We start from the raw sequence: 20,841 nt of genomic DNA, 5'->3' as shown, positions 1-20,841 counted from the left end.
TATTATGAATCTGCAATGTAGAATAGGGTACCCTTGCTATTCATCTCAACCCTCAATTGACAAACAGGGAAACTGAGGCTGTGGAAGGCGTGGAGTCACAAAGCAAGTTGGTAGTGGTCAGACCTAGAACCCAGGTCTCCTGCCTCACAGCCCTGGACTCCTGACTAGATGATACCATCTCCCTCCTGTCTGACCTCTCTTTTTGTTGATAGGTTTCAGGCCCTTTCATTAACATTGCGGAGTCATTTTCCATCCCTACTCTGAACATCGCATTTTTAGTGTGAGGAGAGAGAGCCCTTAGGGGAAGCTGGTGGGAAGGTGTGGGCGAGTGATCACCGGGCCTCGCCTTCCCACGTGTGCTGCTGTCTGAGGAGGTTGACGCTGTCCCTGAACCCCCTGGGCTCTTGTTCTGTGAGAGGTCTGTTTCCCAATTCTTCCAGATCCATGACCCCAAGTCCTCTCTCCACAGGCAGGAGAGAGGCTAGCTCCACGCCTCAGAAGCCCCGGAAGCCCAAGAAAAGGGCTGGGGGCCCCCAGGTGTCCACGCTGGCCCTGCAGAGTGACATCACTCGGCGCCTCCTGAACGAGCCCTGGCCCCTGAGCGAGGCCCAGGTCCAGGCCTCGGTGGTGAAGGTTCTGGCAGAGTTGCTGGAGCAGGAAAGGAAGAAGGCTGTGGACGCCGCCAAGGAGAGCGGCAGAAGGGGCCGGGCAGGCCACAAACGGAAGCTGTCAGGAGACCAGACGGCTACCAAAGCGCCCAAGAGCAAGAAGAAGAAGCAGCTGGTGGCCGGGGAACACAGGGAGGGTGCTGTTTCCCCAGAAAAGGCCCCCAGGACTCCCAAGGGGAAATCTAAGGGAGACAGAGCCAGTGGTGACATCAAGGAGAAGGAGAAGCCTGAAGGGGAGCTGGGGATGGAGAAGGTGGAGGGTGGAGACCAAGGTGACCCAAAGAGCAAGAAGGAGAAGAAGGCCGACAAGAGTAAGTGGCTGCGCCAGCCCCGAGGGCACTTCCCAGGCCCTCTGCCTCCTGGAGCAGCTGGGAAAGGGTTTGCCTGGCCTCCAGGGTCAGGAAACAGCAAAGCCAGAGCCGGGTCCGGGACTCGGGCTTCACTGCAGGGCTTACCTACGCACACGCTGGGCTTCAGGTTTCCTGGGGGCCGGCCTCCTAGGCGGCTGCCCCCGTGGAGCTCTGCACTGGACTCTGCCTGGGGGACCCCATTCAGCCCTCGTGCCAGCTCTGTACACAGGCGGTACTTTATTCTTGTTTGCCGGTAGGGTCTTTTTAAATCGTGGAAGTTTTAAGAAACTAAAGAATAAGTAGTAATAATCCAGGTAGTGTCTGGGTGGCACAGAAACGATAAGACTGGCCCTGAAGCCCCCCAACCAGGACCGGTGGTCAGAAGGGCCTGTGCGCCGGGGTTGGGTGGCCCCCCGAGGCAGCGGGGGGAGCTGGGGACGTGGCCCTGGGAAGGGCGAGGCCTAGAACCTGTGCTGCTCCTGGCACCGACCACAACGCAATGTTATTCAGGAAGTTCACTTTCTTCCCTTAGAAAAAAAAGACAAGGAGAAAAAGGAAAAGAAGAAAGCCAAAAGGGTCTCAGCCAAAGATCCTGACTCACCATCCCAGAAGAAAAAGAAGAAAAAGGTAGAGTCTTTGAGGAGTCTCAGGCTGGAGAAAGAACCCAAACCGAGCCCCCAGGCTGCTGTGATTGGCCCCAGTCCCAGGGTGCAGAGGAGCGGGGGTGGCTTGTGATGCTCCGCACTAGAGGGGAGCAGGGGGTGCAGTGCCACCCGGAGGAGGGGCAGGCCTGTGCATGCAGGGGCTCTGGAAGTGCCTGCCATGACCTGTGAGGCGGATGGATGTTCCTGGGGTCGGTAGAGGTGGGACACCGGGTCTGGGGGCTGGGCACGCTGTTGCAGGCTTCCAGACAGAGGAAACATCCCCTGGGAGCGCTGCACCCCTGCCTGCTCTGTGGGTGGCAGAGACCGATGACCCGGGCAGGGGGTCTTCGGCGCCTCGCACACACGGGGTTCTCACCTGGCCAGCAGGGTCTCAGCTCTGCTCAGAGAAGCTGCGTGTCTGTCGCTACAGACTCCTCCTCTCGGGACACACAGGGCACTTGTCCCTGCCCTCAGGGATTCCCTGTGGGCGTGGTGTGTTCTAGGGGAGCCTCACATTCTCTGGAGGGAGTCATCGCATCCCTTCCTGGTTGGGAGCAGCACAGGTTGGGAGGTGCTTCAGGCACAAGAGCCTCTCACGCTTCTCTCTCCACAGAAGAAGATAGCAGAACCAGCTCTCTGAGGGGCACAAGGCCAAAGAAAGGTGGGTATGCTGTCTGGCCCAGGAACCCCTGGTGAGGGCAGTTGGGCAGCTCGCCTCTGCCATGGTCCCCAGGAGCCAGGCAGGCCTGGTGGGGGGCCCCGGGGGCGAGGGTCTCTGGAGAAAGTGGTTCTGTCCCTCAAGGTCGGTGGGGTGATGCTAGGAGCCAGAGCTGCGGAATCAGAAGGATCCAGAGCTGTAATGACAGCGGCTGACCCCGCGCACTGAGCACCCCTCCCCCCCAACCCGTCCCGCTGGGCGCAGGCACTTTGAGTGCCTCGAGGAAGAATGGGACAGTGCCTCTTTGTGGCCGAGGCTGAGGCTTGAGGTCAGATACAGCTCAGTCTCTCCCTCGCTGCTGTCCGGTTCCTTTTCCTTACGAGTTTGTGACAAGGGCATTTCCTCATGGGAAGCATGATAGTTTGCTCTGGATAAGCCATTCAGACGGATGTGTGCCTCCTGGGTGGTGGTGATGGGGTTTAAGTGCTCGACCTGGCTGGGCTGGCCCCAGCTGGCCGCCCACACACACCCCTGCCTTACCTGCCTGGGCCAGCGGGGATGAGTAAATGCAGGTAAGCAGTAAAGCACAGCCTGACTGCGCACATGCTCAGCGCTGAAAAGTATCTGCTGTGGCCACTTAAAGTGCTCCTGTCCAGCATCAGAGATGCCAGGTTCTAATTTTATTCTATTCTTTTTGGTGGAGGAATAGATCAGGAAATCTTCCCTCTTGATGTGTTTCCTTTCCTCAGGGACTTAGCCAAGTGGCAGCCAGCCCGTTGCCTCTGTCCACAATGGGCTGGAATTGAATTCTTTAACTTCCCCTCCCTTCCCAGAAGACAGCCAGCCACAGTGCAGTGCTGGCCGAGCCAGGAAGCCCTGCAGAGGCTGGTCCGTGGAGGAGGATGTGCGCCCAGCTCCTGTGGCTCCACTCACTGACCCCGCGCTGACTCGGCCCCAGCAGACGCGTAACATAGATGTGTACAGTATATATATATTTTTTTAAGTGACCTGCGCCTCCCCTCTCCAACCACCATGCCCAGAGGCCTCAGGACTTCACGCCTCTACCCTGCAGACCCAGTGAGGCCCAGCCTGTGGGTCCTTCCATACCCCTAGTCTCCAGCTGATGCTGAGACTTTGTCCTCCTTTGATCAGTTTTTCCCTGTTCTGTTGTGGGGTGGGGGGGCGGTGTTGGGTTTCTTGGTTTGTTTGTGGTTTTTTTGTAAGAACTCAGAAAATAAAAAACTTAAAGGTACAAGTTCCCAGTGCATCTGGGGCAAATGTTTTGCAATTGACTTATTCTCAGAAGGAAGTCTGGCTGACAGTTGGAGGTGAACAAACCATCACTCAGGATTTGTTCTTGACTGTGCATGTAATAACATGCTGGGATACTGCGGTGAGTGGGACAGATGATTTTCCAGAGAAACTATGAGGTGCCCTGTGTGCTGAATTGGGGTGGGGAAGACTTCCTGGAGGAGGTGGTATCTAGGCTAAGGGGGACATCAAGCATGGTTATGGTTGGTTTCCAGATGCTTGGGTAGGCCAGGCAAATACCAGAGGCAAGAAATGGAAGGGGGGCCTTCTGAGCCACCTTTGGAAAGGACCTGAGGTCAGGGCAGACCCTCTTGAAGTCCCTAGGAGAGCATAGCTGTGGCTGCACAGTAGGAGCAGGAAAACCAGTTGGGACTGAGTTGCCTTCCTGTCCTGCTAACAAAGGCTCTGTGGTGATGAAGGCAAGAAGTGGATGGACTTGAAAGAGATGTCAGGGTGACGTCTATGGGACTTGATAGTCAGCAATAAGTGTGGAGTGCCAGAGGTTGTGGACGTTTCTCTCCAAGGTGTTCAGTGTTTTGCTAGAGACAGCAAGAGGCCATGCAGGAAATGTGCAGGGCTGGAGGCCTTGGAGACCCCCGTTGGCATCCAGCTATACCCTTAACTCGGGGACCTTAGGCAAGGTCCTGGGTAGCCCCTACTGAGTGTGTCGGTCTGGAACCAAGGCCATGGAGTAGTGCTCTGGTGGGCTTCATCAGCCCACAGCAAGTCGTTAACACTTAAAATGGAGAGATTTCGCTGAACTTCTTGACTTTAGACCCCTCTTGGAAAGTCAAGAAATCTGGCACCAGGGGCTTCCACTCCTTGACGGGAACCAGCTGGGGCTGAGCAGCAGCTGCCCCTCAGGTAATGCATGAGCCCCCAGTTCCCCACAGCCCTCCTCCCTGGTGGTCCCAACACCAGGGCCTTGTGTCTGTGCCATCTGTCATCGCACTTAAACTGTCTTTAGGATAGAAATGAGAATGGGAACACAGAAAAATGGTGGTGGACCGAGAAGAGCTTGTGCTTAAAGAACTGTGGGCAAGAGCTTCTTTATTTTTGGAAGTGAAGAGTATTCCTGTGTCTTAACATGGAAACCAAGTGTGTCTGTGTCCAAAGACCACAAGCCCCACAGTGCATCTCAGCCCCATGGGCCCCTGTGTTTTGGTTCACGAGGCTGTGTCCTCCCACCTAGGCCAGATCAAAGGGCTCAGTTACCTCCGTGGGGTGAACAAACCAGATCCCAAAGAACAGGCAGGAGCCAGAAATGTTCTACTTACTACCTCTTATTCTCACAGGAGCCTTGGCCCTGAGGGCTGGTAACAAGCATGGCTGCGCACAGGGAACAGGGAGTTGGCAGAAAGGAGGGGCTCTGGGCGCAGAAGTGGGTTCTTCCTCCGGGAGTGGTGCTGGGGAGCGGGAAAGGGCAGCCCATCCCCCCAGTTAGGTGGGAAAGCTGAGGCCAAAGCTAGAAGGGGAGGCGGGGACAACAAATGTGTCCAGCCTGGGGAAGCATCATCCCTCTGCCTGCACCTTCCGCCTTGTCCATGGACCTGGTTCCATGCTGGAGACTGAAATGGGGCTTCAGCCCAGCTCTGGGCCCATTACCTAGGCCTTACATCCCTGCCGGTGGCAGAGGGCTAGGCAGCAGGGCCCTCCTGCATCATGTGTGCTGTTCTGGTGGGATTTGGTGTGTCCCAGGATGATGGAGCCAGCAGCAGTCGCGGAATGAGGTGCAGGGTGGAAGAGGCAGGGAGAGGAGGGGTGTGTGAGGGAAGGAGAGGCTGGGGCTCAGGGAGGGGCAGCAAGGAAGCAGGCCGTGCAGGGCTGGCTGCATGCTGGCACTGGCGTCTGCTGTTCTCACATGGCTGCAGAGAGAGTCAGCAGCTTAGGGCTGGGGCACCTGCTGTCCCTGCCCTTTATATCATTCTGGGGCCTCAGAGCAGTCAAGGACTCAATTCTCCACTGCCCTCTTCTCAGGTACAAGTATTTACCGTCATCTAGCACCGCCCCCTCCACCCCCCACCGCAATCCCCAAGCTGGTCTTCATCTGTGGAAGGGACGGTCCCAGGTCATGCTGTGCTGGCATCCTCCCCGCCGGGTCCCCGGGGGATTGGGCGCCCCTGCAGGGGCCCTCACCTTGGCCCAGATCCTGCTTGGCCATGCCCAGCCCGGACGGCAGGTCCTCCATCTCCAGTGGCTCTGCAAAGAAGTAGCCAGTCCCTTAGTTACCTGCAGTCCAGCCTTCCGCGCCCATTGGTGAGGGGCCTGGGGCTAGTTCCCCACCTGGACACAGGCCAAGGGCCCCGGGGAGCAGGTGCCACACGGAAGGCGGCAGTGAGGTGGGGCCAAGGGACTGAGTGAGCAAGGCCCAGGAGGGGTGAGGAAGTGGGACTCCTGGATGCATACACAGGTGGGTGGAGGTGGATGGATGGAAGTGAGAACTGGAGGATAGTGAGTAGAGGAGTGTGGATGGAAGGAGAGGGTGAAAGATGGACCAGCAGATAGGGACAGGAAGTCATAGGTGCATGGCTGAGTGGCTGCCCCCCGGGAGCTGCCACCTCAAGTGTCCTGGCCCCCTGTGTGTCAGGAGGGACCTTGCACCCTCAGCCTTCCTGATCCTTCACTCCATGGCACGGTGGCCCCTGCTTACCGCTGCAGTCATGGCGCCCACGGCTCCTGGTGTGGGGGACCTCGGTGCCGTTGGGGAAAACACACCAGCAGTAGCCGGTGCTCCCGTAGCACTGGAGCGGCATATAGTTGCCGTCCTCGTCGCATTTGGGCCTGAACATGCCAGGGTGGATGGCAGGGATGCGGCTGACCTCCTCCTGGCACTTGGTCAGTACTGAAGCGACAGGCATGGTGAAGACAGTGAGTATGTGGGCTCTGGGCCAGGGCTGCAGCCGAGCCAGAGATCTGCAAAGTTCTGCTGAGGGCCTAATGCCTTCTGCCCAAGTGGCTGTACCACTCACCCACTGCACAGTGGGAAACTGAGGCCTGGACCAACATGGTCCAAGGACAAGCAAGTGGCTGTGTGGCTAATTCATCCCAGAACTTGATTTCTTCTGACACTTCATGCCTATTAAAGTTTGTAATTGCACCTATGCTTCTGGTTTCTAGGGAGAGGCAATGGACACCTTAGTAAGTCAGAGCTGTTTCTGGGAGTATGTAAGTAGACATGGAGGTTTGTTTAAGGAATCAAACGTCAGCTGGGTTGAGGTAGCATCTGAGGTGTCTTCTGTGAATCTATGATGGAAAAATTGGAGGCCCACCGTGGGGTGGACCAGTGGCCCACTTCCAAAACTGAAGCCCAGGAGACTTGCCCAAAGATGCATGTAAATTAGCACCAGGATGAGAACCCTGCACTCTTAAAATCTTCAGAGTTGAAAATATCTGTTGTCCATGAGATGGAAGAACCCTAAGGCCCTCTTGTCAGGGAGGTCCCTTTGAGGGATGGGGACCCTAAGCCCCCAAGACCCCTCACTGGTAGGCAGTGCTGGGTGCAGAATGTCACTGACGATTCCTGGGATGTTTGGGGTGGTTTTGTTCCAGGCCCGCTTGTGCAGTGCCATGCTCCTCAAGGGAGGCCACCTCCCTAAGGGAGGCCCCTGTACCCTGTGGGCTCTCAGGACAGGAGCTGGGACGGGGGTGGGGGGCAGCCAAGCCCAGAAGGAACAGGCAAGAGAGACAGGAAGGAGAGTAGAGGGGCTGGGAGAGCCCCAGGGCTTGGTCAGGGAGCACCCTAGGCCCTAACCACTCTAGCATCCATCAGGAGAGCCCTGGAGGTGCTCCCACAATCCCTGGCTCCCTAAAGCTCCCATCCTCTGTACCTTTTGGTGGAGCCTCAGTGGGCTTCTCTGTCAGCGAGTTCTTGCTCATTTCAAACAAGAGCCACTGATGCATCCAGTTCTCAAAGATCTAATGGGGAGAGAGGCAGGGGGTCAGTCTCAATAGCCCTCTCCAACCCTGCCTGGTTTTGCTCCTGGGCACAGATGTGGGGGACCAGAGAGGGCCCCGACACCCCAGAGTTCAGCTGCAGCTTAGCTCCCCCATAGAGACCAAGGGGCTTGTTCAAGATGTTTCAACTCCAAGCCCTTTTCCGTGTTTGTAGCTTTGTAAGTGCTGATAAGCCCCCTCCAGCTTCCTGAGGATGGCTTCCCTGGCCAGCCCCTCACCCAACCTAATCCAAGCCCTGCCCTAGACATCAGGAGAGAGGGTACCGGTACAGGGAAACTGCTGACCTTCCAGTCCAGGCTCTGCATGCTGCTCTTAAGGTATTTGAGGTTCTCTGGGAAGCTCCCCTTCAGCTGCGGGTAGACCTTCAGGGGATCAGTCGCCTGCAGGACAGCAAGGCAGAAAGGAAGGTTTAAAAAGAGCTCCCTGAGCCATGGATATACAATGGGGAAATGACAGCCTCTTCAACAGCTGGTGTTGGCAAAACTGGACAGCTTCATGTAAGAGAATGAAAATGGATCACTGTCTAACCCCATACACAAAAGTAAACTCGAAATGGATCAAAGACCTGAATGTAAGTCATGAAACCATAAAACTCTTAGAAAAAAACATAGGTAAAAATCTCTTGGACATAAACGAGTGACTTTTTCATGAACATATCTCCCTGGGCAAGGGAAACAAAAGCAAAAATGAACAAGTGGGACTATATCAAGCTGAAAACCTTCTGTATAGCAAAGGACACCATCAATAGAACAAAAAGGCATCCTACAGTATGGGAGAATATATTCATAAATGACAGATCCAATAAAGCATTGACATCCAAATTATATAAAGAGCTCATGCACCTCAACAAACAAAAAGCAAATAATCCAATTAAGAAATGGGCAGAGGAGCTGAACAGACAGTTCTCCAAAGAAGAAATTCAGATGACCAATAGACACATGAAAAGATGCCCCACATTGCTAGTCATCAGAGAAATGCAAATTAGAACCACAATGAGATATCACCTCACACCAGTTAGAATGGCCACCATCCAAAAGACAAACAACAAATGTTGGCGAGGTTGTGGAGAAAGGGGAACCCTCCTACACTGCTGGTGGGAATGTAAACTAGTTCAACCATTGTGGAAAGCAATATGGAGGATCCTCAAAAAGCTTAAAATAGAAATACCATTTGACCCAGGAATTCCACTCCTAGGAATTTACCCTAAGAATGCAGCAGCCCAGTTTGAAAAAGACAGATGCACCCCTATGTTTATCACAGCACTATTTACACTAGCCAAGAAATGGAAGCAACCTAAGTGTCCATCAGTAGATGAATGGATAAAGAAGATGTGGTACATATACACAATGGAATATTATTCAGCCATGAGAGGAAAACAAATCCTACCATTTGCAACAACATGGATGGAGCTAGAGGGTATTATGCTCAGTGAAATAAGCCAGGCAGAGAAAGACAAGTACCAAATGATTTCACTCATATGTGAAGTATAAGGACAAAGATAAAACTGAAGGAACAAAACAGCAGCAGACTCACAGAACCCAAGAATGGACTAACAGTTACCAAAGGGAAAGGGACTGGGAAGGATGGGTGGGAAGGGAGGGAAAAGGGGAAAAAAGGGGCATTATGATTAGCAGACATAATGTAGGGGGGGGTGCTTGGGAAAGGCAGTGTAACAGAGAAGACAAGTAGTGACTCTCTTGCATCTTACTACGCTGATGGACAGTGACTAATGGGGTATGTAGGGGGGGTACTTGATAATAGGGGGAGTCTAGTAAACATAATGTTGCTCATGTAATTGTAGATTAATGATACCAAAACAAAAATAAATAAAGAGCTCCCTGGCTGGCAAGGTGCAATGCAGCCCATGTTCCCGTGGTCTTCCATTCTGGGGGGTAAGCCCAAGCTGCACCAAGTTAGATTCTGGAGCTCCACTGTGATAGAACCAGTGGGGAGAGGAGGTGGTGAGGGCAGTCCAGCTGAACAACTACAAGACCTCACGGCTGGGAATCAGGAGATGCAGGTTCCAGACCCAGTCCTACCAAAAATCCTGTCTAGTACTCCCTGCAGACACCTCATCTTTCAGGTCTCACCTCCTCCAGGAAGACTTCCTTGACCCTACCCCCACCCCATTAGGTTGGGTCCTCTGGCTCTCCTCACAAAGCCCCCTGCACATCCCTCATCGCCTGGTCACTCTGGGATCCCCACAGGATTGGGAGCTGGGTCTGATTGCTCCCCATTGTGGGCCCAGAGCAATGCACAATGCCTGGCACAAAGTGGACATGCAGTAACATTGGGGAAGGAAAAAATGGGTGTCTTGGCGAGTCACTTCTCGGCTTTTGGCCTCAGGTTCTCAATCTCAAATACTCAAAAAAGTGGGGAGTGGTGAGGCTAGACTACATACACTTGAGTTCCTTTGCTAATCTGGTGAGCCTGTATAGGACGTTTGCTGGGAGCCAGGCATGGTGCAGGCCTTGGAGCTCAGCCTTGCTGGAGGCCTGGATAGGCAGGTAGGGCCACCTGGCTGGTTCCCACTCACCAGGAGCAGGTGCATCACATGGTCCTGTGTCATGTTGCCATACTTGGTGGCACTCCGCATAGGCTGTGGAAGGAAGGAACGGGTTACCAGCACTGGCCTACGGACAAGGGGCCCTGGAGTAGAGCCATCTGCTGGGGTCTGGAGTCCCAGGTGTGCAACTGGCCCAACTCTGCCACCTTCAAATGTGAGAGCTTGAGCGGGTCACTTTACCTTCCTGCCTCAGCATACTTATTGGTCAAACCTGCATAGTCTTGTGGACAGAAACATTACCCATATATAATGTCAAAGGCTTGGAGAAGGGAGGGGACAGTGAGACACTCTGCGTGCTGTGTAAACTGTGGGGGGCTGGGCCCTCCCCCCTTCCTGGGAGAAATTCTTCCACTGAAGTGGGCCCTGTCCTCCCCTGTACCTTGTCACCTACCCTCCCTCCAGGCTAGATAGCACTCTCCCACCACCCTGGGGTTCTCCTTACCCCCTGGGCCACACCGTCCAGGGGCAGCGCCTGCATCAGCATGGGGGTGGCCATCCGCATCTTGCTGAAAGGTTTGGCAGCTGTGGGGGCAGGAGGGACAGCATGAGTGTGGCCCCAGCGCCCAGGGAAGAAAGTACTCGGATCCAAGACAAATCTCAGACCCAGATGAGCCTGGCATTTCAGACCACAGGGAGAGGACAATGGGCCTAGCTGGGGGCAAGGGGGGGTCTCCGAAGTGAGGGACTGTGGGCTAGGGGATGCTAGGACAGGTGGGCACATACACTTGGGGAGCTTCATGCGCAGGCTCTCCAGCTGCAGGCTCTGTGAGGTGACCGTCAGCTTGTCCAGTCGCCCCTGCTGCTGGTACAAGAAGTAGGCAGTGGTGGCCTGGCCGGCCAGGAGCAGAGCCACCAGGACAGAAAAGCCTGTGTACAGGGCCCCACGGCTGCACTTGCTGTTGGGGGAAGGGGGAGGTCAGAGGAGAGTCCACAGAGGTGTCTACCCCAAAGACCAGCTGGGAGCAGGGGAATGTGCCCCCATGTCCAACAGCCAGCCACCCCTAACCAACACGCCTTACGCACAGACAAGTGCCTGTGGACATGTAACTTGAAGACATTCCCCCAGCCCCCTACTTCCAACCACTGCCGTTCCCACAGTCCCCTCGGGAAGAAATCCTGGTGCTGCCCTGGGCATAGGCTGAGTGGGGAAGAGCCAGGGACACGTGCCTTGCCCTCTCTGGGCTTTAGCTCCACCTGTGCAATGAGGGGTTGATGAGGAGGGTCTCCCTCTGCTCCCCCCTCCTCCCCCCACCTAACTCCCACAGCAACAGAAGGGGAGGAAATGGGTCCAGGGCAGCAGGGCATGCAGCCCACCTGAGGGAGAAGTGAGGCCTTGATTATTGCAGGGATGGGTTGGGGACTGGACAAAGTCAGGCTGCAGCGGGACTAGGCACCACCCCCTCTGAAGGCGCAAGCTCTGCCCCAGACCCCATGTGTCTCTGAGCAAGTCTCTGCCAATCTCGGAGCCTGACCCATGGTACCTCAAACTTCAGCAGTTCTAGGATTTGGTGGTTTTCTTCTTGAAATAAGATCTGACTGTGACCACCGAAGTATTTCAAAAGGTAATATCCACCCAGGGGGATTTTGATGGGGGTATGGTGCATGAGTTTGTGTGACCTGGAAGAACTTTTCATGCTCTCCTGACTAGCTAGCTGCACAGGAAGGGGTGGCCAGAACTCAGACCTCAGGAGGCCCTTGCAGCTCTTGGCCTAAGATGCAGTTTTAGGGAGACATGCACACGTTACAGTCTGGAGGGTGTAAGGATCACGCCTCAGGACCGGAGAGTTCCGGTTCTTTTTCTCCCAGTTCATCCCAGGGGCAGCGCTGCTAGAACCCAACTGGAAATCGGCAGGATGAGAGGGCACCCTGCCTACTCCAGCAACCTGCGAGGGCGGTTTAGGAAACTCCCAAAGACCCTCCTGCCTAGATACTCAGGACATCACAGACACGGCTCGTTCTCATTGGCTCTCTACCTGCCAATCCTCCAAGATTTCTGGGCCGAGACCCCAGCCCAAGGGATTATTATTCTGGAAGGAGAAAGCAAGCAAAACCCTGTGTACGGAAAAAGAGGAAACCAAACATGAGGGGAAAACAAATCCCACTTCTCGGCCTTCCCAGGAGGAGCCTGGCCTTTATAGGTGGCAAAAAGTCCTCAGAAGCCTGGCTCTTGTGTCGGCTCAAGCTCTCTAGCTCATTATCCGCACGTTCACCCGCCGAAGCTCCACACCCAGCCTGGTTTCAGCTCTACCCCCACCATCCCTTCTCTGGAACACTTTCTCGCAAGCTCTAAGAAGCTAGAGGGCCGTACTGAGGATAAAATCACCCAGCCTGAACTGGAATCCTGGCTCCGCGCCTCCCTTAGCGCGGGAGGTTGGCAGAGCACTTGACCTCCCTGAGTAACTTAAGAACATCTACTCAAACCACTGTTATATAAAATAAGATCGCAAGAGTAAATCTCGTGGCTCCATACCTAGCCCATAATTAGCACTCTATAAGTAACACTGACTGCTATTCTCAGGGGAATTAATAGTGAACTTGAACATCTGATTTCCTTCCTCTTTATGCATCTTCACTGTCTGTCCCCTGGTTCTGGATGAGTGCCAACTTCATTTCCTCCTTTCCACGGCCTCCTTCTTGAATAAAAAAATAATAATTGGCCAAAGTCAGGAGCCAATCACAACCAGCAGGAGTCATGATACAAATGTTGCCAGGGAGAAATATTCAGGAAAGGGTACAAAACAGGCTCAAGTCTAGAATGGCATGAACACGCAGGGCGGGCCAGTTTTAGAAGGAGTAACTTCATTAAAAGGAAAACCAGACAACCCTCTCTATACGCTAAGCCCCCAAGGGGTCTTGCAATTCACTGGGTGGCCTGAGCTGGAGGGGTCTCCCCTCCCCTCCCTGCAAATTGTGCCTCTAGAAGCAAGCCAGATGGTAAAGTGAGCTCAAACTTTGAAATCAGCCTCGTCCTGAGTTCAGATTCAGTCTCCAAAATTCACTAGCTGTGAGAACATAGCTAAGTCACTTGTAAACATGAGCCTCACTTTTCTCTTAAGTAAAAATGGAGAAAATAAAACTGCCCATCTCATAGGGTTTACTGGGAGAATTAGGATTGAGTTTAGTACATAACTAGTATTAGTAATTAATAACTGACTAAGGACTGGCAACAGGTAAATAGTGAATAGGAACTACTATCCTGGCTACTGTCATTGTTTATTAACTGTCCAGAGAGAGGCAGCTATGTATCCAAGTCACACATGACAATAGCAAAGTGGACCGGATTCCAGCTCTCACAAGAGGGTCAGCCCTCCTAGCCATGGGATGCCCTGGATTTTCAGTCATGCTCCAGTGACCTATATCTGATTACCTGTCCTCTAGAACACAGTTCCTCATGACACCTAGAAGTGTCTCTCTCAAATCCCTGTCTGCCTGGCAACTGCTGACATCACAGCTGAAAGTCCCTGTAATTTGCAAAGTTCTTTTTTGAGATTAGGGAGAGTGGGGACATTGAGGTAGCTGCATTTTAACCCCTCTCCCCTTTTTTTTTTCAGGGAAACACATGATGAGATCACCCTGGGTCTGGAAGAAGAGATAGAGTCCTCTGGATGGCTGTGCTGGCCCCTTTGCTGCAAGGGAGAGGGGCACAGGCAGAAAGCAACACACATCAAACTTCAGCCCCTCCTAGAAATTCACCAGAGCCCCCTCGCCCTCCCATGACTCCCTTCCAACATCTCTCAATCCCTCCTGTGGTGGCTGATCTCTACTCTGCAGAGCTCTGCAACTTTAAGTCCCTGATACCAACGCAGTAACCATCCGTGGTGGTCAGGGAAAGCTGGTCCTTGATGAGCTGCTTGTATTGTTCTCTTTTAGAAACTCTTTCTCCATCTAGGATGCATAACATTTTCAAACTCTGGTGCAAGGTTTCTAACATAGGGTTCATGGCCCACCTTTATGGAAGCCTATGAAGCCCTTGATATTGTGTGACATTCTAGGGATAGTCCAGGGCTCTCTCATGATTTTCAGAAGGAAAGAGCCTGATGCAAGAAAAGTTAAAACCCCTGCCCTAGAAGGGCCTTATTTTACCCAAAGGAGAACTGAACCCCAGAGGGGGCCAGAGACTTGCTCAAAATCGCCCAGTTACTGTGAGTCAGAGCCTGACTCCCTCTCCCGTGTGACTCCTGTCTAGGCTCCCTCTGCAGCACAGGGGCCCGTCTGGTGGTCCAGGATTTGGGTGCTCTCTCCTGCTGTTCACACGTACCTCTCTGGGGCTGCAGGGCGCTGGCCCAGCATGGGCAGCTGCTCGTGGTTGGAGATGAGGTCACGCTGGTCTTCCATGGTTCTGGCCTCTGGTCTTCCCCACGCCTCCTGCTGCCGCTGCTCCTTGTGTATCTGGGACCCTGAACCCCTGGTTCTCCTCTTGAAGTTGGGGTTGAGGAGGAATCTGATTAGTCCACAGGAGGCTACTCCACCCACCTGCTAAAAGTGGAAGTGAAAGCCACAAAGCTGGAAATACCCCCCACTTGGGCAAAGCGGCCTTTAATGGAGCAGGAGGAGGGGAGGGGAGCTCCCCAGGTAGGCGGAAAGGCTAGCAAGCTTCCATTGGCTGCCGAGGGCCCTCATCACTTGTCTCTGGGCAGACCTTTGGATTCATAAGGCACTTTGGATGTTTCAAGAAACAAGCAAGTGTTCACTCCTTAGGCAGGAAATCGCTTTGAAGCAGAAAATACGTTTGTTTGTCTCCCCTTCTCACCCAGAGGAGAATGAGGGCAGAAAGGGGTGCTTACCCTCTGAGCTTAGACAAATGCCTCTCCTTCTTCCTGGCCTCAGTATGTCAACTCAAAAATGAAAGAGGAACATTGGATTCAGTGTTCCCCCTATTCTCTTCTAACCTGATCCTTGGTACTAATATTTGACACCACTTACTAAGCCTTCCTTTGTGCCAGGCATTGTGCTAATCATTTTATATGCTTTGTTTCATTTAATCCTTACAGTAACCCTTTGAGGATGTTTTATTATTTTCATTTACACTGAGGCTTTGAAAGGCTGTGTGCTTGCCCAGGTTCACACATCCGGGAAGTGCAGAGCCCATGTTTTTACCCACTCTACTCTTCTGCCTTCTGAAGCTCAGATTACATCTTCAGATTCAAGAGAGCAGGGGGGCCTCTGCAAGGAAGGGAGAAGGAGGGCCTGGGAAAGAATTACCAGAGGAGATTTAACTGTGTGGGCAAGGTTTTATTTCTTATTATCTGTAGATTGTATTGTTAATCTTTATGTCTTTTGTGTGTGTTTAAATTTGCATTAATAAATTTTTTAGAAATTTAAAGACTTTGTGGTTCTAAGATTTCAAGAGTCAGTCAGGGAAGATTAGTATATTAATTTTATGGGGAGAGAGAACAGCAGACATAGCCTTTGAAGCAGCCAGACCTGAGTTCAAATCCCAAACTGGAAATATTCTAGCTGTATGACATGAACCAGTCTCTCAACCCTTTGGAACTGGTTTTCTCTTTTGTAAAGTAAGGGCAGTAATACTAAACTTGAAGAACTGTTAGATCAAATAAGCATTTAGCACAGAGCCTGGTATAATAGCAAAAGCTCAAGAAATGAAACTGATTATTCAAATATTTACTAGTAAGATATTTTCTGGATAATCAAGACAAATGAAATCATATATGCTCATAGACTTGAGCACCAATGTTCACAGCAGCCTTATGTGTAATAGCCAAAGACTGGAAAGAACCCAAATGTCCATCAAAAGGTGATTGGATAAACAAAATGTGGTTCATCTATACAATGAAATACTACTCAGTAATTAAAAGGAGTGAATTATTGATACCCACACAACCTGAATGAATCTCAAAATAATTATGCTGTATGAAAAAAGCCAGAGCAAAATAATATACACTGTATGATTCCATTTAGGTAAAATTCTAGAAATGCAAACTAATTTACAGTGATAGAAACCAATGAGTAGTTGCCTGAGGATTGAGAGGTATGGTGCAGGAAGGGACAAAAGGAAAGGATGACAAAGGGGCACACAGAAACTTCTGGGTGTTATAGTAATGCTCATTATCTTGATTGTGTGGCTGTTTTCAAAATTCATGCATATGTCAAAGCTTACCAAATTATAATATGTAAAGATTATTATGTGTCAATTATGCCTCAACAAAGATGTCTTAAAAGATTTCTTAAAACACAAGCAACAAGATGGCCAACAGACACATGAAAAGATGCTCCACATCACTAGTTATCAGAGAAATGCAAATTAAAACCACAATGAGATACCACCTCACACCAGTAAGGATGGCTACCATCCAAAAGACAAACAACAAGTGTTGGCAAGGTTGTGGAGAAAGGGAAACCCTCCTACACTGCTGGTGGGAATGTAAATTAGTTCAACCATTGTGGAAAGCAATATGGAGGTCCCTCAAAATACTCAAAATAGACTTACCATTTGACGCAGGAATTCCACTTCTAGGAATTTACCCTAAGGATGCAGCACTCCAGTATGAAAAAGACAGATGCACCCCTATGTTTATCGCAGCACTGTTTACAGTAGCCAAGAAATGGAAGCAACCTAAGTGTCCATCAGTAGATGAATGGATAAAGAAGATGTGGTACATATACACAATGGAATGTTGTTCAGCCATAAGAAGAAAACCAGTCCTACCATTTGCAACAACATGGATGGAGCTAGAGGGTATTATGCTCAGTGAAATAAGCCAAGCGGAGAAAGACAAATACCAAATGATTTCACTCATCTATGGAGTATAAGAACAAAAGAAAAACTGAAGGAACAAAACAGCAGCAGAATCACAGAACCCAAGAAGGGACTAACAGTTACCAAAGGGAAAGAGACGGGGGAGAATGGGAGGGCAGGGAGGGATAAGGGTGGGGAAGAAGACAGGGGGTATTATAATTAGCATGTATAATGTGGGGGGTGGGGGAAAGGGGAGGGCTGTGCAACACAGAGAAGACAAGTAGTGATTCTACAACATCTTACTATGCTGATGGACAGTGACTGTAATGGGGTTTGTGGGGGGGACTTGGGGTAGGGGAGAGCCTAGTAAGCATAATGTTCTTCATGTAATTGTAGATTAATGATAACAAAATTTAAAAAAACATGAGAAAATAACCAAAAAAAAAAAACACAACAAAGAAACATACTAAGTTGTGCTTCAGAGGACACTATCAAGAGAATGAAGCCCACTAAAAAGGAGAAAATATTTACAAATTATATATCTGATAGAGGTCTAATGTCTACAATATATAAAGAGTTATTACAGCTCAATAACAAAAATACAACCCAATTTCAAGCGGGCAAAGAATATGAATAGATTTTTCTTCAGATAAGATAAGCAAATGGCCAATAAGCACATGAAAAGATGCTCCACATCATTACTCATTAAGTAAATGCAAATCAGAGCCACAATGAGGTACTACTTCATACCCACTAAATCTTTAATCTGTAGATTTGTCTATAATAAAAAAGATAGACAATAGCAAGTGTTGACAAGGATGTGGAACCCTCACATATTGTTGATAGGATTGTAAAATAGTGCAGCTGCTTTGGAAAACAATTTGGCAGTTCTTCAAAAAGTTAAGCAACAGAGTTATGTGACCCAGTATTCCACACCTAGTTATCTATCCAAGAGAAATGAAAACATACCTCTACACAAAAACTTGTACACAAATGTTCATAGCACCATTATTTATAATAGCCCAAAAATGAAAACAAGCCAAATATTCATCAGCTGATAAGTGGGTAAACACAAGTGGTATATCCATACAATGGAATATTATTTAGCCATAAGGAGTAATTAATATATCAATGAAATAGTTATTTTTTTAAGGAATGAAGTACATTCATGCCACAAAATGGATGAATTTTGAAGATATTATACTAAATGAAATAAGGCAGACACAAAAGGATATTCCATTTATATGAGATGTCTAGCATAGGCAAACCCACAGAGCAGAAAGTGGATTAGTGGTTGGAGGAAGCTGGGGGGTAAAGAAATGAAGGATGATTGCTAACGGGTATGGGATTTCCTTATAAGGTGATGAAATATTCTGGAATCAGATGATGGCAGTTACACTACTTTGTGAATACAAAAAAACACAATTATACTGTTTAAAAGCTTGAATATTATGGTACATGAATTCTAGCTTAACTTTCAAAAAAGATTTCTTGATAATGATGGCTAGAACACACATATATCTTTGCTTCCTCTCTCACTTTGCTTATGTCACTAAATGACAACGAAGTGTGTGTGTGTGTGTGTGTGTGTGTGTGTGTGTATGCTTAAGTATAATTCTATAAGGACAAAGACAACAGGAGAGAAAACAGCAGCAAAATTTGGGAAGCTGGAAAGCAAGTAGACTAGAAATCTCCCTCAGCAAGCTCCAGAAATATGAATCCTAAACCTACAGTTAGAAAAACCAAAAAGCCACCTATTTATATAGCAGAATAGGCTCAGGAATTGGGGTATTGGGCACCTGGGTGGGTGGGAGTAAATGTGGGGCTAAAAAGAGGAGGACTGGTTGGAAGTTGATTATGGAACAGTTGGATTCCCACATTTTCTCTCTCCCCAAGTACCCTCTCCCTCCCTGAGAGAAGACTAGAAGTTATCCCCAGGCACAGTGCAGGGCACACAGGCCTGGTACTGAAGCTGAGAGGCCCATCTTCTCCCCTTCCCAGTTCCCAGAATGCCAGAAATCAGGCCTTCTCCCTCCAGGTAATAAATAGGAGGATCATTCTCTAGGAAGCATGACCATTCTAGGAGAAATGACCTAAAGACTCACACTGAGGGTTCCCTAGTGAAACAACCCAGCCATGTAACCCTATAGGGAAGTCCTCAGTGGATAAGTCTTATTCATGGGTCACAGCTTCCACTGAGTTTTTTTGAGAATCAAGGACCAGAGGACATCTGAAGAAAGTCTCTAACATAAAAGAGAATGAACACAACAAATAACCAAACCCCAAAAAGCACCATGAAGGAAACAAATGGTTGTTAATAGCCTTAGGGAGATAAAGGATGATATTGACCCATGAAACAAGAATAGGATGCTATACAGGCATAAATACCATTAAAAGCACAAAAATACAGCTATTGAAGAAAGCCCTAAAGACTCCACCAAATAACTAGTAGAATTAATAAATGAATTCAGTAAAGTTGCAGGATACAAAATCAATATACAGAAATCCATTGTGTTTCTATATACAAATAACAAATTAGCAGAAAGAGAAATCAAGAAAACAATCCCATTTACAACTGCATCAAAAAGAGCACACTACCGATGCACTCATCCCACCAGCTCCTGGACTTGCCATGGGAATGAAGGAGATATCTAAGCTGGCCTGTGCATACAGTAAAACAACAAATTTGACTGGGTCTATACTGTTGGAACTCAACCAAGAATTAGGAGAAGTGCAAATTGTAGCGCTCCAAAATCTTACAACTACAGACTATTTACTGTTAAAAGAACATAAGGGATGTGAACAGTCCCCAGGAATGGGTTGTTTTAATTTGTCTGATTTCTCTCAGACTGTTCAAGTTCAGTTGGACAATATCCACCATATCATAGATAAGTTTTCACAAATGCCTAAGGTGCCTAACTGGTTTTCTTGGTTTCACTGGAGATGGCTGGTAATTACAGGTATGCTTTGGTTATGTAACTGTACTCCTATTATGTTAATGTGTGCGCAATTTAAGTAGTAGCTTAAAACCTATACATGCTGAAGTTACTCTACAAGAAGATATGTCAAAGAAATAATCAATCTTCCCAGGTTTTCTTCTGCCTGTTACTTCTATAGCTTTTCTTCTTCCTTCCTAATTACAACCCTTAAATAGAATTCGTGCCTCATATCAAATTTACCGAGTATCATAATTCTTCCAAGTGGTAAAGATACCTCAAGACAAATGCTGGGCATAGAAGCCACAGGGCATAAATATGCAAAGAAGTAAAAAGCTAACCATTTCAAACAATAAGGCTTCTCTCTCACTTACCAACTTTACATTTCCCTGTATGGCCCCGGAAGATGACTGGTTAGCCAGAGACGGGTAAGATTCCTCAAGGGAGGAACAACCTAAGACAGGCACAGTCGCAGGGGGGCCATCAGGTGAGAAATTGGGGATCAACAGAGGTGAGGCTTAGAACCTCACCCCCCCGTTCTGAGAGAAATCTTCTGCATATGTGGATGTTTTATTGCCCTTGTCTAGCTTGGATTAACACATAGTCTACAGGCACACACCTGATCATCTACATTTGCTCTCTTACAACACTAAACTATGTTTTCTACCTTTATCTTGTATCTACCTACCACTTCAGCATTTTATTAAAAATAATAATAATAAAGAGAGAAATGTGGTATCCACATATAAATCAAGTATAAAAACCAAATGAGTATTCATATTTGAACTGACTGTTTATAGTTCATAACGCATGAGCAAAACCGAAAGTTTCTGTGATGACTGCCCTTGTACTGTTTACTATGTAACTTATTCACTATGTAAGAATTTGTCCTACATGTAAGAACTTGTTTGTTATGCCTCAGAAGATTGGAGACTGACGAAAATTAGGCTTGGGGTGTATTAATGATTGTGCATTGAGCATTGACTCCCCTATACAGAATTTTATTGTCGTTAACAACCATTTGATCAATAAATATGAGAGATGCCCTCACAAAAAA

At 49.4% G+C, this 20,841-nt stretch overlaps 3 protein-coding genes across 10 annotated transcripts in view; 1 reads left to right on the top strand and 2 right to left on the bottom strand.

The window, feature by feature from the left end:
- TCOF1 (treacle ribosome biogenesis factor 1) overlaps positions 1-3,575 on the top strand; it is a 34,827-nt gene extending 31,252 nt beyond the window's left edge. For 6 of the 7 annotated variants that reach the window (XM_057490736.1, XM_057490731.1, XM_057490733.1 and 3 more), the window contains 4 exons: positions 470-979; positions 1,551-1,645; positions 2,276-2,323; positions 3,154-3,575. In XM_057490736.1, coding sequence (XP_057346719.1) covers positions 470-979; positions 1,551-1,645; positions 2,276-2,302 — 632 coding nt within the window. In that variant the 3' untranslated portion in view covers positions 2,303-2,323; positions 3,154-3,575. The remainder of the gene's footprint in view (positions 1-469; positions 980-1,550; positions 1,646-2,275; positions 2,324-3,153) is intronic. The other variant, XM_036881481.2, reaches the window with a different exon arrangement.
- The window catches only part of RPS14 (ribosomal protein S14), a 51,178-nt gene that overhangs the window by 3,921 nt on the left and 26,416 nt on the right, over positions 1-20,841 (bottom strand). The window lies entirely within an intron of this gene.
- CD74 (CD74 molecule) lies at positions 4,897-14,649 on the bottom strand. 2 transcript variants are annotated; one of them, XM_036881490.2, is made up of 9 exons: positions 14,410-14,649; positions 10,875-11,047; positions 10,594-10,673; positions 10,122-10,184; positions 7,870-7,965; positions 7,459-7,546; positions 6,282-6,473; positions 5,768-5,830; positions 4,897-5,496 (listed from the first exon to the last, which is right to left on the bottom strand). In XM_036881490.2, the coding sequence occupies exons 1-9, from the start codon at positions 14,484-14,486 to the stop codon at positions 5,489-5,491; spliced, it is 840 nt and encodes a 279-aa protein (XP_036737385.2). In that variant the 5' UTR covers positions 14,487-14,649; the 3' UTR covers positions 4,897-5,488. The 2 variants fall into 2 exon arrangements, with proteins under 2 accessions (XP_036737385.2, XP_036737386.1); XM_036881491.2 differs by lacking the exon at positions 6,282-6,473 and having other exon boundaries at positions 14,410-14,633.

The sequence above is a fragment of the Manis pentadactyla genome, chromosome 2 (genome assembly GCF_030020395.1).
Source record: "Manis pentadactyla isolate mManPen7 chromosome 2, mManPen7.hap1, whole genome shotgun sequence".
In the NCBI taxonomy this organism is placed as follows: domain Eukaryota; kingdom Metazoa; phylum Chordata; class Mammalia; order Pholidota; family Manidae; genus Manis; species Manis pentadactyla.
This window is presented reverse-complemented; position numbering and strand designations above follow the sequence as displayed.